Raw genomic sequence first — 17,585 nt, 5'->3', positions numbered from 1 at the left:
CCATCTCCTGCACCTGCTTCCAGATGTCAGAGTATTGGCTCATGTAAAGCTGGTAGGCAGCGATGCAGGCAATAAGCATGGCATCCTGAAACACCTTCCTTGCAAGAACATCCATCGGAAGGGGGGGGGGGGGGAAGAATAGGTCTGAGAGCACTTGGCCTTCCTTGAGGGCAGATTCAACCATCACAGACTGAGGCGGCAGCTGACACTTATCAAATCTGGCAGCCTTCTGGATGAGGTAAACTTGTCCACCTTCTTATTAACGGGAGCCACTGTGAGCGGGTGTTCTCAAATCCTCAGCAACTCCTTAAGGATCTCATGTACCAGGACCGCCACAATCTCCTTAGGAAGCTCCACAAACTGGAGGATCTCAAGCATTTTGTGCCTGGCATCCTCCTCTGTCAAGTTGGAATGGGATGGCCTCCGCCAACACCCTCACAAAACCTGCGAAGGTTAAGCCCTCAGGCAAAGACTTTCCTCAGTCCTCTGAAGAAGGGTCTAACTGGAGACCTTCCAAATCCTCAGAGGACACCATCTGATCATCCTCCTAGGGATCATAGGGACCCTCATCCTCATTGTATGCCACAGGGGATGGGGATCTAGGTGCTTGGCCTATGTCCAGAGGTGCAGGCACCGACTGAACTGGATGAGGGACTATAGGCCTCAGCATCCCCACTGGCCTTGGTAGAGCTTCCTCCTTCTTGGAACCAGTAACCACCGCCTTTATCAGTAGGGTTAGGCCTCGGTGCTCTGCCAGGCACCGGTGCCGACCCAGGCATCAACACCTGTTGGGTTGGTAATGCACAGATAAGCACAATGAGCTTCTCCAGAAGCATGTGAGGACAGGCGGTACTGGCTCTGGTGCCACAGGACCAAAGCTCTGCAGTACCTGCTCCACCTCCAGCTGGACTCGACTCTCCAGCTCCTCCTCGAATGTTGCCGATGCCAAAATGGACTGGGAGGAAGGAGGGGCAACCATATTTTCCTCAGACCCGCAAGAGGGATTGGCGAAGACTGTAGAGGACCCTGGGTATTGATGGAAAGTTGGTGCTCCTCACCACAGGGTCACTTTGGGGGCTTCATGGGAAAATCCAGTGCATCCCCGTGCATTGACTGGGACCAGTGCTGATGCTTAAGATTTCCTCAATGCTCAGCCCGGTTCTTTCCCAGTGCTGAGGTCAAGGGCAAACCCAGCATTCTTGATACAGAGATAGACAATGGTTGGTTTCCGTAGCCCCTATCCACCAGTAACTTCAACAGAACCAACGGTCCCACCGATATTGATGGTGAGGAGTGCATTGGTGCAGCTCTGAAGTCCTTCGATGCTGATGGCTCAGACTTTGACTTAACAAGATGTATCAGCTCTTCGGGTCAAAGCAGACGTCCCTTCGGGGTCATCTGGGCGCACAAGCAGTAACCTTGGATATCATGCGATGCCCTCAGGCAGAGGATGAAAATTTCATGAGGATTAGTGATGGACATAGTTCTCAGGCACTAGGGACATCAGCGAAATCCAGACATGGCCATGACAGGGCAAAATAAAAGGGTAGAAGGACGGAACGATGGTGGCAGGCACCGAGGCACCACCACAATGGGGGGAACCAATCACGAAAAGAAACTTACCCAAAATGCTGAAAACCCTGACTGGAGATACTACAGGGAGGCACAGAGAGGGACCCAGCAATGGATTGAAGAAAAGGATCATGAAAAACTGCAACAAAAGAGTTTTCCAGAAGGCAAAAAGCCAAGGTTAGAGCTCAAACTGCAAGGCTCAGAGCTTTGCGGAAAAAAAGACTGAAGAGGGATCCTGCGTGGAAAATGTGGTATAGGGCATGCTGGACATGCTCAGTGTGCCTAGTCAAAATCTCTAGAAATTTTGACATAAGTTTTCCATATCTGGCTCCTTCTGTCATCCATGTGCGAGGACTAACATCCTGCTTGTCCCTGGAGAAAATTGCATGTTATAATTAGATACAATTTTCCTTTCGTTTCTGAACCAGAAAAACAAAATATAAAAAGTTGTCCATTTGTCTTTTAAAGGCTTTTATTTTTATACATTTTTTTGTATTAAAAAGGAAAAGGCATAATTACCACAAATTACAAAGGACTAAGCACTACTATAATAAGGAATCACATCAGCCTAAACTGCGGATATTCTGAATAATATTAATGTTATAATACAAGCTCTTCTCATTCAAGTATTTTACATTTTTTCTTTTTTTTTTTTCTTTTATTTCTTTAAACATAATGATCCTAGCATAATGGTCAAGATTATGTACTATTAACATTCGATGGATCAGAACAGCGGCTTTATTATTCACACACAGTTTTTATTTCCTCCCAGGTATGCATTACGTTGGGGGTGGGGAGTGGGTGGGGGGAAGTTTTTCTCCAAAATGCAGCTGAAGTGTTTGCAAAGATTTTCTCGTTTGAACGTTAGGGATGGGGTAACACTGGTTTCAATGCCTCCTCAACCCCCCACCCCCCACACATCTATTTCACGCTGTCCACAAACACAGACAAGGTGTGGAGCTTGGATCCAGGACCAGTCTGGGAACATTTAGACAACTCCCCAGGTATTCGCCAGCACCTCCTGGCTGGGACCTGCCGTGTATCAGGCACACATCCCATGAGAAATGAATACATAGAAATATGTGAAGCACTGCTGAAATGTCTACAATGAAAGGCAGCCTGCTCAAGTTTCTATTACAGATCAGTCATCCATGAGGTTGTGTTTTTTTGTTTTTATCTTAAACATTTTTGATGAAAGACTTCCCCCACCCACAAAGTTCTAAACAGTCACTTTAGTTATATATTGTATGACTGGATGTCAATTTCTACCACCATCATCAGTTTCTTAGGCTACATTTTTTTAGCCTGAGAAATCCCAAATCACCCAACAGCTAAGGTTGCCTGCATTTCAGGCTATTCCATGGGCTTGGATAGGATGCATTTCATCACTTGTAGCCACAGCTTCCCAGGCCACGTTGACAACCTTCTGAGGTGGTCACGGACGAAGAAAACATTCACATTTATTAATTCCTCCTCCAGATTCCAGCTGCTGAACAGCACCCAACTTGAAAAGCAGCTCCAACAGTCAGAGACCTCTTATTACATAACACAAAACCATGACGTCTCAAAATAGCAGAAAGGAGAAGGGGGAAAAAGACCAAGACAAACATATCCTGAGTGGGTGTCAGGTCAATCTAAGCTTTTTTCAATCCCCAGAAATAGGCTACACAGAGGGGTACCTAAGCTCTGTCACAGCATAGTTGCCCTGCCACCACCGATGGTGGTCACTGACAAACCAACCTATAAATATGACAAAGGTCACAGACTGGAAGGAGGGGGGGTGGGCTTTGAAACTATATTCCTCTCAAGACACCAAATGAGTACATAAAAATTCTAATCAATTTAGTAAAGATAAGCACCCCAGCTTTTACAAAAATCAAATAAAAATCTAGCTTCGTGTTGTTTCAAGACCCCAGCAGCTTTATAAGAGAAAGTCTCATCACAGAAAGACCTGCTTCAAGTTCAAGCATCTTCAGAAAATAAAAGATGTAACTCACCTGTGCAAAGCCTATTCCTTAAAACCTTTTCAGCCCCAAATACACTAACCAAAAAGTTGGACAGGGAAACTGCCTCCCTGAACTCTTTTCCATCACAGATGACCAAGACCTGAGAAATCGCTGCCAGCCCAGCCCAAAAAAAAAAAAAAAAATTACAAATTAAAAAAAATTCCGTAACAGGAAAAGCTACCAGGCAAAGGGTTAAAGGGCATGAGACCAGATTGCTGAAATTATTTTCTTCAACACTGTTACAGGTTAAAGCAGAAGCTGAATTAAGCTTAAAACTGACACATTCCCAAGCCAGCAGCGGAACAGAAGTCAAGGTGTGACTCGCACGTTTTCAATATTTTACCGTGTGAAAATACAATGTCATCTTGCACCTGTCGAGGCTGTCTGCAAGGGGTTACAATGGAGGTGCACCGGGTACCTGGATTCCCATCTATTCACTCCTGGCAAGGAAACTGAAATTGTGGGGCAAAGATTCTGAACAGCACAAGGGCCTGGGATCTGGACTAACACGACCCCTTGGCACCTGGGGAATACTATTCACAATTAAAAACTTATTTTCCATTTTTTGTATTTTTTTTTTTTTAAACACACCACCAAAAGGTACTGCAAGGTAAAGTTACTCCACCCCCGACCCCACTAGCATTTAATTAATTCTAATTTTAATAAGTCTCTCACATACTGTGACACCAGTCCATGGAGACAAACTTTATATTACAGTACAGGGATGAGCCTTCAAAGCGAAATCCAGCAAGTAAGGCATGACCAGAAAGCATTAAGAGGCCCTTATATTAAAAAGGTTTCTCCCAGTTTGTGACCTGGGAAAAAGTAAATGTAGCAATAATGATGGAGAATAAACCAGCAATGGTTAAGAATGACTCGTCTATCTGATCTATTTTGTTCTAAATCCCTGTACAGCGCTCCTGCCTCTTCACCCACCCTACCCTAGTAAATGGGTATCTAATGTGCAGGGCTAGAGACAGATCTAAGCATTAACATTTGTGGGATGCATGGGCCCACTTCACCTTTTCCAGGATACAGAGCCCGGACAGATTCCACTACCTAGCGCCAGATCCATGCTTGGCACAGTTTCTTTAACAGAGTCAGCAGCAAGGTTCAGGAGCTTTGAAAAACTCCTTGTGCCTCAGAGTGCTAAACAATGCAAAGGAGGCACAGAGGGTGGGAGAGGTAACACCATTAATATTCCACAGCAGGGGCATTCCTGCATAAATACCCCCCTGGATGTCAGCTTACCCTGCACTGTCCATTATCTCCCAGCCTCTTCCTCCCCCCAACACATACAAAAACAAAAAAACCCCCTCACAAACCAAACCTGAGCCTCAGTGTTGGCGATCCTAATGTGAAGATACCTAGCTTCCAGAAGTGCACACATCATTACTATGGAATCTACCGCAGAAACACACTCGATGTTCCTCCTCCTCATTACCTCATCCATAAAATACTTAGAGCAACTGGCCCATGCTAAGGCTTCTAAAACTTTCCCAACTCACTGGGGGGGTGGATAAGCAAGGATTCTGGCACCCTGTAAAAAGGCTCACAGTAGATACCGGACTGTTTCCTGCCAGAAGAAGTCATCTCTTCCTGTTCACCTTTCAAATTATCTTTCCAAGGTACCCAATTCCAGATGTTTTGTAGATCTTCAAACCACTCCCCTCCCCCCAATTCCATGTGTCTAGCTTTACTCAATACATGGAAGCAGGAACACAGGCAAAGGTTGCATACTTTCTGCCAGTTTGGCCCTGGGTTTATGATCGAGGCAGGTCCATCTTTGGTAGACCTTAAGCCATTCATGTGCCCCACAAGCCCTAGTGTAAGCTTCACTTCATTCCTTTACCCAAGAGCAAGGCAAAGTGTTACCATATGGGCCAGCTTTTCTTTCCCTCTTCCATCTGCATAAAATAAGCAGAATAGAAAATTCCAGCTGATAAGAGCAAAACAAAACTCCAGCTCTGGCCCTACAGACTACGATTTTCTTGGCTCCAGACTCTTTGGCTTCCTTGTGGAACAGTTCATTGCACCCAGATTTTCCCCTCCCTCATATTCTAACACAATCATGTTTCAATACCAATAGCAGCCAGTGGAAACAGGCTCTCTACAAGTTAATCACTTTCCAGGAAATCAATTGTGCATAAAACATTATGACCTCTTCACCTTGGTACCATTAGATCAGCCTGAAAAGTAGCTCTAAGGTTGCAGGAGATGCTTGTCAAAAGTCCAAGATGCTTCTTACACCTCACAAGGTCTCACCATTTCACCTCCTCACCCCACCCTAGCAAACTGGGCAACAGTAAGGGAGAATCACCACACTCAAACTTCTTCAGCTGAAGACAGCTTTGAAATCTGAGTCAGTTTCCATCTGCTGGCAGGGGAGCATAACCCATTGGTCCTGAGTCCATCTGGCTACATGCTAGAAAAGATGACCTTTTCTGTTTTCATTGTATTCCTGACATGGCAGTGGGCTGGTCAGATCCAACCACCACCCCTGCACTCTGCAGAAGGTAATGAGCAATAAAACACACCAGCTCTCAGAAGGCATGCCGCAAGCAATTTTCCTCCATGCCAGATCTGTTTTAAGGGAAGCATCAAAACTCCGACATGCCTCTGCCCATTTCACAAACAAGCAGACATGAAGCCACAGGAGCAGGGCCTCATCCTTCTCCCTCACCTCCAAGAACCCCATATTTGACTACAACTCCCACTAGTAAGCGGCCAAGATTGTCTTTCATCTGAATAATTTACTACTGAAGAAAATCTAGCAGCAATGAGCAGAGAAGTTCAAATGACCCTCACACAATCATAGCAGCTAATGGCTTTCTTTTTCTATGTTGTGCTTTGCAAGCAAACTAGCTCACTGCTCTTGTTCAGGAGACCAAGTATGCTCTAAAGCAAGCTCAGACAATAGCACCCAAATTCTCCAATCAGAAACAAAAGTAGTGTCCTCAAACCCTACACCTCCTAATCCCCTTCCGAGCAGCAGCTTCCTCCGTGGACACCCAACCCCAAGTCAAGATTGGATTTGGTGGACATGTATCCCTTCTATCCAACATGCCACCTACTTTATATAGGTGCAGCCATAAATTGCTACTAATGCCATACCTGCCCTGTCAGACAACAGACCCCAGCAGCTGCCAAGTGTCTGCAGATTATTCATGAGTTCTCTCATGTATGACTTAGATCAGTAATAAAGTTAGAGGGGGAAGGGGAAGGTTTCAGGTAGCTTCCCTTGCTTTCTGACAAAATATATCAGAAAGCAGGCCTGCCCAAGTCACCCATCCTGCTAATTAAGCCCCGCGGCCCTGTCAATGCCTGGAAGGGCAAAGCCGAATACTGTAGAGGTAGAAACTACAATAAATGCATTTCACCCCCCACCCCCTAGTAAATAAGGACTGATGTCAAGAGAAAAATGCAGCATCGCATCCTCGATAGTCTATATGCAGTGCCAGAGCGGAGGCGGCTGGCAACCCCCCATGCTGTACACAGAAGCTTACCAGCAGTGTCATCACTGAAAGGGGGTGGCCATGATCCACAGCCTGGGGACCAAACTAAAGCACTCAAACCGCCAGGCACCTAAGCATCAACAAATATCCACATTACACATACACATCAATAAAATCACCAGCAAGTCAGATTTAGAGGGATTTGTTTTACCCATTAGTAGCAATTTGTTTTGAAAATTTTTTTCTCTCCAAATAAAATCATCAGCAGATGGCTCTGTAACCTTCCAGTACCATCCTAGTGCATGTCCCAAGCTCCTCCCCATTATACGCCCTAGCGTAAGTCATAAATGATGTGGAGTTGTGGTGGGCAAGTGTACGGCAGTGTACTGGTGGCCTCTGCACGAGATGGTGAAGTCTGCAAGCCCAGCTGGAAAAGCCTCTGCACATGCAGCAGCTTCTTAAGACCTTGCCGTCCCGGTTGAGAGTCTTCCGATGGAGAAGGCAGACAACTCCTATCCTTTTAACTTGCTCCTGGGCTGTGGGGCGCGGCTGCGGACTCGGCAGTCTGAAAGATCACCAGTCACGGGGATAGGATAAAACTGGCAGTGGAAAGGAGGAGGAGGAGGAGGAACCTTCTTCATCCTTGATGGGACAGATCTCTTCCACCTGATCCCGCCCCACAGCTGCTTGCCTCGGGGAAACCGAGCAGCCCCCACCTCCAAAACTCAAGCTCCAAGATGGCAAGAAAAACCATAAAGAAGAAAAGCAGGTTTCAAGTTCCCACTCTATAAGGCAACTTTTTTTTTTCCGATTTTTTTTTTTAAATATTTTCAAAGGAAGGCAAAGGAAGAAGTCTTTAAAAAAAAAAAAAAGTGTCTTTACCATGGATTGTTTTTGTTTCTCTTTTCTGTTAAGTCATTGAGAAGATGAAGGAAATTTTTTTTTCCAATAGTTCTCATGCAGCAAAGCTCTCTTGAAAAGGAAACCAAAGCAGAAGTCACACTTTTTCCGTCCAAAACGGTCTCCGTGCAGTATGGAGTCTGTGCAGTCACTCCCAACGAGGGCTGACGTCAAGGCTCCTCCCAGCAGCCTTCTAATGTTTCACCGATGGGGAGGGAAGGGGGGGGGGGTGGCAGGAGCAGGACATTAAGAATGAGGATTCCCATCTTATACAGGAGCCAAGCTGTGCCATTTCTGAAGTTCCAAGGCAGAGGAGAGAAGGGGGAAGGAAGGGAACTGCAGAAGAGGTTGGGGGGGGGGGGGGGGGGGGGGGAGGGGGGCGAAGATTTCAATCCAGCCTTGCTTGTCTTTGCTGTTCTGCCCAGTAATTTTGGAAATATGGGTAGATGTTTATCAATAATTTAAAGCTTGATATATATATATATATTTTTTGTTTTTATCTTCTTCTTTCCCCGGCAACCCTTCCCACTACAACAAAAAAATAATCTCTCCCACCCCCTCCCCTATGAAACTAAGACATCCAAAGCGTGGCTTCAGAATCCATGGGATGTGCTGTGGTGAAAACACAGGCCAATCTTGTGTGGTCTCATTCTTCCAGCTACGAGAGGGCCTGTGTGTGCTGAAATGTCTTCCCCGGTCTGCTTCTTGCAGCCTTATCCATGTCCTCTTAGTCCTGCCTCTTTCAAGAACCCCCCCTCCCCCCACCATTCCCCTTCAGCACAAGTGCTACTGTGGCCTACTTCCCCCCCAGTGTTTGAGATTCCACGGCTGCTGTGGCAGGGGTGTGATGGCTTGGGGTTTTGGCAGTCTCCTCGGCGGGTTTGCTGGACAAAGCCTGGGTCTGGCCCGAGGCTTTACTGGAAGACAGTGATGGGTAGCGCCTCCTGCCTTCTGCTCCCGACATCAAAGGTTGCCTCCGGTGGCTTCCCTCTTCGCTCATTGGTGGCTGTAAAGGAAAAGAAATATGAGGCTTCAGTCACTCTCTGTGGAAGGACAGAAGCTGCACAGAAAACAGGCATTTTGTTATCTAATAGTGAACTCGGGATTCTTCAAAACAAATCAACCACTGCATCCGGACAACTGCAACCATAAAATCTAACAGACTAGGGGTCTATCTGTAGGTGGAAAAATAGCCTTGAGAGAGCATTCTGCCACTGCGAATTATTGGGGAAAAAGCCACCCTCATTTATAAACAGATGTTCCAGAGAAGCAACTTTCATGAAAAAGAAAGCAAGCCCGAACCCCTTCTGTACTCACATCCACACGGAAGTCCTCCAGGCGGCGGAACTTGCTGAGGTATTCCTGCAGTTTGGGATCAATGGCCAGGTTCTTGGCTTTGGAATACTTTAAGAAGGCCCAAAATTTTTCAAGTCCATAAAGCTGCCCTGTGAGGCAAGGGAAGCATTCAGACATCACACATTAACCCTACCAAAGGCACATAGGACACGACAAAAAAGGGTGCATCTTTGCCCTCAGGCAGCTGAAAGGACAGGAAGCTCGCTGTAGAACCAGCAGTGAAATTTCTAAAATGTCCTACACATCACAGAATATGGCAGGGAGCAACTCTACAGCTTCCACAATACACAGGGAAGAGCTACATCCAATGCTCCCGATTTATCTGCACACAAGAAATCAGCCCCAGCTTTGGACAGATGGACTGGTTCCAACAACATCCTGCAAGATGACAGCATGAGACATGGCAATGACCTGTGCTTCCAGCTGAATGATCCACTTTTTACAAGCCTGCATTTCTCAGAATTAGGAGAAATTCTTGGAGTATTTTTGTGAACCTGTGTGTAACCACATCTCTCCTCCTGCTTTACAGATTACAAATGCAGATTATGGATAAGGAGACAAGTCTACGGAATATTAAAGGTGAGCTAGTTTTTAAACAAAGGAAAATATCCCCACAACACTAGGGTAAACCAGGGAAAGAAGCCATTTGGGATGAAAAGCCTGCCCAATGCCCAGGATTTTCCAAAAGTCAACTAGAATTTGTGGGTTCTCTGCTATGCTCTACAGCCCATGCTACCTCAAAGTTTTATCAAGAGGTAACTTTGAACATCTTGGCTCAGTATAGAGAGGTAGTTAGAAAACTTACCAGCTTCATAGTCCCGCATAGTTTCCTCCTGGAAATCTCGAAATATGTCTGCTCGGAATTTCTTCTCCAGGCCATAGCTGTAATATCTGAAAAGGCACTCCAGACCATACCTGGGAGGAGAGAGGAGAAAATAGTCAAGGTTAGACCTAGAGCTGCTATCTAAAGATAAAGGTAAAGTGGAAAGGGGTCAGCAGAAGCTTCGCCTTACAAAGACTTCATTAACTCTGAAAAGCAAACCCCTCCCCCTTCATGTTAATTGGGAAATGAATTCTGGTCATGGTTTGCCATTTTGTGTCGGCTCTAGCTGTAAAATTCATGCCCGATTCATGGTGCTTTTATGAATAGAACACACACACCAAATTATTATATGGTGCATGAATTAAACACATTACACCCCAGTTTGGATTGGCCACTGTTGGACATAGGATGCTGTGCTTGATGGACCCTTGGTCTGACCCAGTATGGCATATCTTATTTATTTATCGAGTTTTATATACCGTTATTCAGTTTCGCCATCATAACGGTTTACGAAAGTACGATGGTTTACAAGGTTAAGGAGATTAACAAGGTTCAAATGATTAACATAGAGACATCATATACAAGTTATTTGCTGTTCAGTTTTTTTTTTTCACATTTCAGTTCTTTGTTATAACATGTACTTGTGTTGAGTTTCAATTTTTTTTTAAGGTTAGACCGGAGGGGGTTGGCGTTGTTTTGTTCATTGGGTGAGTTGGTATGCTTTGGTGAACATCCATGTTTTTAGGTTTTCTTGAGTTATGAGTTCAGTTGGAAGGGAGTTCCAGAGTTTCGGGCTTCCTAGAGAGATTGCTCTCTTTTGGGTCGAGGTGAGTTGTTTGGAACGAGTAGGTGGTGTCTTTAGAAGTCCTTTATTTGCTGATCTGAGGTTTCTGTTTGGGGTATGTAGTTTTATGGAGGAACTTAGCCAGTTTTCTTGTTTTTCCCATATATAATTTTATGTAGTATGGATAGTATTTTGTATTCAATCCTGAATTTTATTGGTAGCCAGTGTAGTGAGATAAGTGTTGGAGTGATGTGGTCATGTTTTTTAGATCCAGTGAGGATTCTTGCGGCTGCGTTTTGTAGGATTTGGAGTGGACGTTGAAAAGGAGTGAGTTACAGTAGTCCAGGTTAGAGAAAATGAGTAATTGAAGGACTGATCTGAAGTCGTTGGTGGAAAGGAAAGGTTTTAATTGACGGAGTGTTAGTAGTTTATGATATCAGTCTTTGATTTTTGTTGTGATGTGGTTTTTGAAAGAAAGTTGTGTCAATTATTACTCCAAGATTGCAGGCATGATTGACCGGAGATATAATCGTATTTTCGTTCATTAGGCTGAGTGGTGGAAGTTGAGGAGAGTTGTTCTCGCTGTCTAATATGATTATTTCAGTCTTATTGAAGTTAAGGATGAGTTTTAAGTTGTTCTCTTTTTTTTTTTTTTTTTACACCTATTTGGGCTCAGCGCTTATCGGCTAATAACACAGATGGTCTCTGGCTGCTGGGGGAGAGGGCTTTGGCCATTATCGCTGCGCACTGCTTCCTGCACCCATTGCCTCTCAGCTGTTTAAGCAGCAAAGTCCATGCTGGGAACCGGCTACTGGACCAAGGCATACCTATGAGGGATCTTGCAAATCACCTCAGTAATTCTCACCTGGGGGAGGGACCTTTAGGTATCACTGCAATAGAGCTGGGCTCAATTTTATCTCTAATTTAAAAGTAGAATTTCTTCTTCCAAGAGGCATAGTGATCCCTAAAGGGAAAGCGCATCCACATCTGCTGGGAGATGGAGAAATACTGAAGGGCTGAGGTCACTGCAGGGGTTTATCTAGGGTGACGTCAGCTTTGAAATCTGACAGACTCATCTGCTAGCAGGGGAGCATAACCCACTGGTCCTATTCTGGCTACTCACTAGGAAATACCATCTTTGCCACCTCTTTAAAGACCAAAAGGACTGAAATCTGCTTAAAGCATAACTTTCTAAAAGCCTGAAGGCCTTCCTGGACTTTGGAACATCGCAGGCTGGCCATGTAGGAGATTCAACCTTTTGCTTATCCTTCGTGAGACTACATCTTAGTTGCTCTCCCAAACAGCCATCTTCATGTTACCACCAAATAGCAGCTTCCTCTAAAAGGGCTCGTAACCACAACAGCCACCTATCCACTACAAGGGAACCATGATGCTTCTAGCCGCTGTACACACCCAGTCAATGTGGACATCAGCTAAAAGTGTTACAGGTTCGAGCTGAGGCATGATGTGTAGAAAAAAATGACAAAGGCAAACATCTTAACTACAATATAGTTGTAAGCAGTTCCTTGAAGACACTTGCTAGAAGCCTCACTTGTCCACTACAGCACAGATTCTATCTTATGCCTCTTTAAGGGCAACACCTTCCTCTGTACAGCTAGAAGTGCATTCAGTAACTGCACTCTCTAGTGCAAGCAACTTAGGGAAGCTGCTTTTTTTTCTTTTTTTTATAAATTCCTGGAGAACAATTCCAAAACAAGAACCTGTACTGCCTCACATGCAGTGGAAAGGGTTTGCCAAGCTTCAAGGTACTTGCCATAACAGGATCTGCTCTCTGCAATATTCAAGATGCACGTCTTATGAAATGAACATTCCAAGCAAGAATCAACCTCGCTCACAGGATATTCCCCGTCCTCAACACCATTTCCACTGACACAGTTTAGAATCGTAAGGCCAACAAGGGACCCTCTGCCCTGAAAGAACAATTGCTCTCCAGCTCGTTCCTTTTAACTGACTTTCTGCCTGAACCCCAGAAGACTCTCGGGTAAAAGGGAGAACTGGAGCAGGTCTTGCGACAGAGCCCTGTCCATATAAATACATTTGATGCAAAGTCTCAATCCACCTTTGGATAGAGAAGCACATGCAGAGGAAGAATATCAGCCTCAGAAGGAAGGTACTTTTCCTTTAATAGCATCAACAAATATGCTGCTCACTCAAAATCTGCCTTCCTTTCCTGCACTTTGAGTAGAGAGAGGGAAGCTTAATATCCCCGCAACAGTTTTAAAGTGGACGCTGTTCCTGCTGTGGTAATGAAGCTGCCGATGGGAACAGATAACGTGGTCTCCCTCCTGAAACGCTGCTCCGTTGAGCTCCTTCCCTCTCCTACCGACAGCGTAACTGAAGCGCCTCTCTAGCCCGCTGATGCACCTGGCAGCATATGCACAGCACAGTTCCCTTCCAACTCTCGGTTCCAGATACAAATGGAGATCCACCGCCACCACAGAGGAAACCAAATTCAAATACTTGACTCACCCGCATTGCTGCCACTGGAAGAGTTCTGGAAGAGTTCTTGCCACTTTCAATTGTTTCTTGTTTTTTTTTTAAATATCAGTAGGAGCAAGATCCCATGGAATCCAATGTTCAGGAAGAAGGAGGGGAGATGGAGAGGAAGGCAGCTAAACAGACAATCTGAAGCCTAAACCAGCTTAAAAAAACCCACTGGAAACCTCTTGGCCTTGGACTATGCTGAATGGGGGAGGGAGGTAGCATAAAGGCTCTCATTACAGAACAGTTCTTGCACCAATTTCTTTTCCCGCAACCTAACCAGGCCTCAGCTCACAGCATGGGATCTGCTTGCCTACCATCTTTTGGAGATGAGAATACTGGGAGGCTGAGGTCCACACAGGAGCCTGTAAGGGGGCGATGTCAGCAAACATATTAGTCTGCGACTCCATCTGCTGTTTGGTGGGCATAACTTGTGTGTGGACTGGTCTGGCTCTATGAAAAGGAACGTATTTTATTATAGCTTCTATTTGTAAAATGTGCCACTGGTGTTTTGAGAAATGTAAGCTGCATTAAGCAAAATAAAGTATTTTACTGTATATTTAACCTTAGCATTCTCCTCTCCAATGCTCTCCACACCCCTAATGATAGCATCGCCTTACATAACACACTAGAGAGGAAGTATGTGACGCTGGGGAATTTGAGAGTGATGGGGAGGAGCCTTCCTGCACTACAGGGCTTTAAGATACAAAGCTTCCTCCACACAGGAATCTGACTTACACAAGAACTTCAATGCCTTTATACTATGGCTCCAACCTGACTCACACTGCAGGGCACAGTCATGCTCCCCTACCAAGGGCCTGCAGCCAGCGCAAGTGTTCATGATAAGTATAGAAAAACACAAATAAATAAATAAATAAAATTTGCTAGTACCCACCTGTAGCCCTCCTTCCCATCCTCCACAGCCAGCTGTTTAAACTCTTCGTACATTTTCTTGTTGAAATGATCTCGTAGGAAGAATGACCAGAAGCGAAAAAGTGTGTTCATTTCCTGGGACTGACCAATACCCAGTCGTTTCCGCTCTATGTGAGAAGAGACAAAGGCTGCATATCAGTGCAAGAAATTTCTGGATGCATCAACTGTAACTCATCATGCATTGTCATCCTGCAGGATGTCTAGTGTGAATGAATCCTGACACTCAGTTCTGCAGTGCTGTCCTACAGGAGCTAGACCAAAATGGGTTTCTACTGCCAACACGGACTTTACAAACTCATCTAAAGTTTGATGTTATGTAAACCCCTAGTCTCCATCTGCTGGTAGGGGAGCATGACCCATTGGTCCTGAGACCATCTGGCTACACACTAGGAAATGCATTTTTCCAAATGTCTTTCTATGCATGGATGGGCAAACTATGGCCTGTGAGTGCCTTTCCTCAAGCCCTCAGTGCCTCCATACATACCTGATCACTCGAAGCTCCAGGAAATTTGACAAGAGCATTCCTGAATAGACCAGAGACCCTGGGTGCTGAGCCCATCTAAATGAGCTCCCCACCCCAGGGTAAATGCATCCATAGTTAGGAAAATTTGGGTAGAGGGACTTCAAAAAGAGATCAGCTGTTCCAGATTTGAAAGTAACAATCACCAGGACAATGAGTCCCAGAGAGACGAGGTGACTCGGAAACAATCCTGGAGGTTCTGAATGGCCTGGCACCACTGCGACCTCAGGGTCCATTGAGTTCTGTGCATGTGTAAACTTGCCAAGGGAGCGACAACATGTGCCAGGCTGAAACCTGCTGGTTGTGCTGCGATGGTCGTCAAGATGACAGTCCTTTGACAAGGCAAGAAGGCCTTGGCCTGGGCCGTGTCTAGCAGGGCTCCTATGAAATCCAACTGAAGTGACGGCCTGAGATGGGACTTCGGGTGATTGATGATGAACCTTAGTGACTCCAACACCTGGATGGTCAAGTGTATGGACATGGTGGCCCCTGCCTGAGATGCACTCTTGACCAGCCAATCATCCAGATAGGGGAAAACATGCACTCTCAGCCTGCAGAGGTGCACCAAGACCACAGCCAGACATTTCATGAAAACAAGTGGGGTTGATGTTAGGCCGAACGGCAACAACCAGTACTGAAAGTATTGTTTCCCCACCACAAATCTGAGGTACTTCTTGTGACTGGGAAATATCTTTGTGAGTGTATTCGTTCTTCAGATTGAGGGAGCATAGCTAGTCCTCTTTTTTTGTAGAAATGGGATCAAGATGCCCAGGGAAACAAACTTTTTTTTTTTTTTTTTAGAAACTTGTTCAAGGCCTTTACGTCTAGGATGAGACAAAGTCCTCCTATTCTCGTTGTAATCAAGAAATACTTGGAGTAGAATCCCAGCCCTCTTTGCTCTGGTGGTATGGGCTAGACCAATCTGGTCATTAAGAGGGAGGACAGCTCTGTTAGCAGTACCTCCTGATGTGCTACAGGCCCACAAAATGGGCTCAGAAGGCAATTTGGCGGGACACCCTACAGATTTAATTGGTACCCTTGACAGACGATAGAAAGAATCCATTGGTCTGGGGTTATACTGGGCCAGTTTCACAAAGAACTGCAGCCTGTCCCCGACTGGAGGGTCCAACATTCCGAGTATGAGCGACTGGCCTACACTCCCGACAACCCAGTCAAAATCCCATCCCTGGAGTTGAGAGGCGCCAGCTAGGGCTTGGGGCTCTCTGCTACCTGGGATGGCCGCGGAAGCCCCGACGGTGTTGACGGGAGCGAGGGGGTCTGAAGATAGTACTTCCTTTGTCCCTGGAAGAGGATGGGTTGGGAGTGCTGGCGGAGAGTAGTTGGAGGGTTTCTTGGTGGTCCCTAAGTTGGTCCACAGCATCCCTCACCCTATCATCATTGAATCTTAATCAACCTCGATTGTTTTACTGTTTTCTCCTCTAATCTCCTCTAATCTCTATTTTATCTGTTAAAATGTAAAATGTTTTTATAATGTTATTTATAAAGTTATTTGTTATAATGTAAGCTGCCCACGAGGCGACAGTTTTATTTCACTGTACACCGGTGTGATATGTATTTTATACAGGAACGTCTGTTTATAAAAACTAAAAATAAATAAATAAATAAATCTCCGAAGATAATTCTCCCCAGTACACGGCATGTTGGCAAGTTGTTCCTGTACCTCTGGTCCAAGATCCGAGGCCTGCATCCATTCTATTGGTGCCAGTTCATGCTTCAGAGATTGATGCAGTTGCGAAAAAATTGAAGTTGCTTTTCCACATTCAAGGCCCTTATGCACCAGCAACATGATGGTGTTCTGCTGTTGAGGCAGCTGCTCAGCCACTTCCTGCACCTGATTCCAGATGTCCTGCAAGTACTAGTTCATGTAGAGCTGCCCACATAGCTGCCTATCAATGAGCATGCCACCTTGAAATACCTTCCCTCCCAAGAGCATCGCTCTATGGTCCTTATTCGGGGGAGGGGGGGTTGCCGAGGAGAGAGTCCGAGAGCGCTTGGCCCTCCTGAGGGTGGATTTGACCACCACTGAATGGTGGGGCAGCTGACACTATCGAATCTGGCAGCCTTCTGGACAGAGATAAACCCCGTACGCCTTAACAGGAGGCACTGTGAGAGGGTGTTCCCATATCCTCAGCAGCAGCTCCTTACATACAGGCCGATACAGTGCAGTGTGCTCCATCTGCCCTTGGACGCGCGTTTTCCCTTACCCCTTATTCAGTAAGGGGAGGAAAACGCTCGTCCAACCCGCAGCACCTAATAGTGCCCTCAATATGCAAATGCATGTTGATGGCCCTATTAGGTATGCTCGCGCGATACAGTAAGTAAAATGTGCAGCCAAGCTGTACATTTTACTTTAAGAAATTAGGGCCTACCCAAAGGTAGGCGCTAGTTTCTGCCGGTACCGGGAAAGTGCACAGAAAAGCAGTAAAAACTGCTTTTCTGTGCACCCTCTGACTTAATATCATGGCAATATTAAGTCTGAGGTCCTGCAGTGTAAAAAAAAGTTTAAAAAATAAATAAATAAAAAACTTTAAGATGGGCCGGCGGCTGTCGGGCCGAAAACCGGATGCTCAATTTTGTCGGCGTCCGGTTTCTGAGCCCGTGGCTGTCAGCGGGGCTCGAGAACCGACGCCGGCAAAATTGAGCGTCGGCTGTCAAACCCGCTGACAGCTGCTGCTCCTTTTGCCTGTTTCCACCGCACCACCTAATTTGCATA

The 17,585-nt window shown here is 45.7% G+C and overlaps 1 protein-coding gene across 4 annotated transcripts in view; it reads right to left on the bottom strand.

Moving 5' to 3' along the window:
- Positions 1 to 2,145: 2,145 nt before the first annotated feature.
- LARP1 (La ribonucleoprotein domain family member 1) overlaps positions 2,146 to 17,585 on the bottom strand; it is a 144,027-nt gene continuing 128,587 nt past the window's right edge. For all 4 annotated transcript variants that reach the window (XM_029584059.1, XM_029584060.1, XM_029584061.1 and 1 more), the window contains 4 exons: positions 14,294 to 14,438; positions 10,095 to 10,204; positions 9,251 to 9,378; positions 2,146 to 8,939 (listed from right to left, as the gene is read on the bottom strand). In XM_029584059.1, coding sequence (XP_029439919.1) covers positions 8,730 to 8,939; positions 9,251 to 9,378; positions 10,095 to 10,204; positions 14,294 to 14,438 — 593 coding nt within the window. In that variant the 3' untranslated portion in view covers positions 2,146 to 8,729. The remainder of the gene's footprint in view (positions 8,940 to 9,250; positions 9,379 to 10,094; positions 10,205 to 14,293; positions 14,439 to 17,585) is intronic.

This window comes from Rhinatrema bivittatum, chromosome 18 (genome assembly GCF_901001135.1).
Source record: "Rhinatrema bivittatum chromosome 18, aRhiBiv1.1, whole genome shotgun sequence".
NCBI lineage: Eukaryota > Metazoa > Chordata > Amphibia > Gymnophiona > Rhinatrematidae > Rhinatrema > Rhinatrema bivittatum.
Note: the sequence above shows the minus strand (reverse complement) of the source record. Positions and strands in the feature narration are given on the sequence as shown.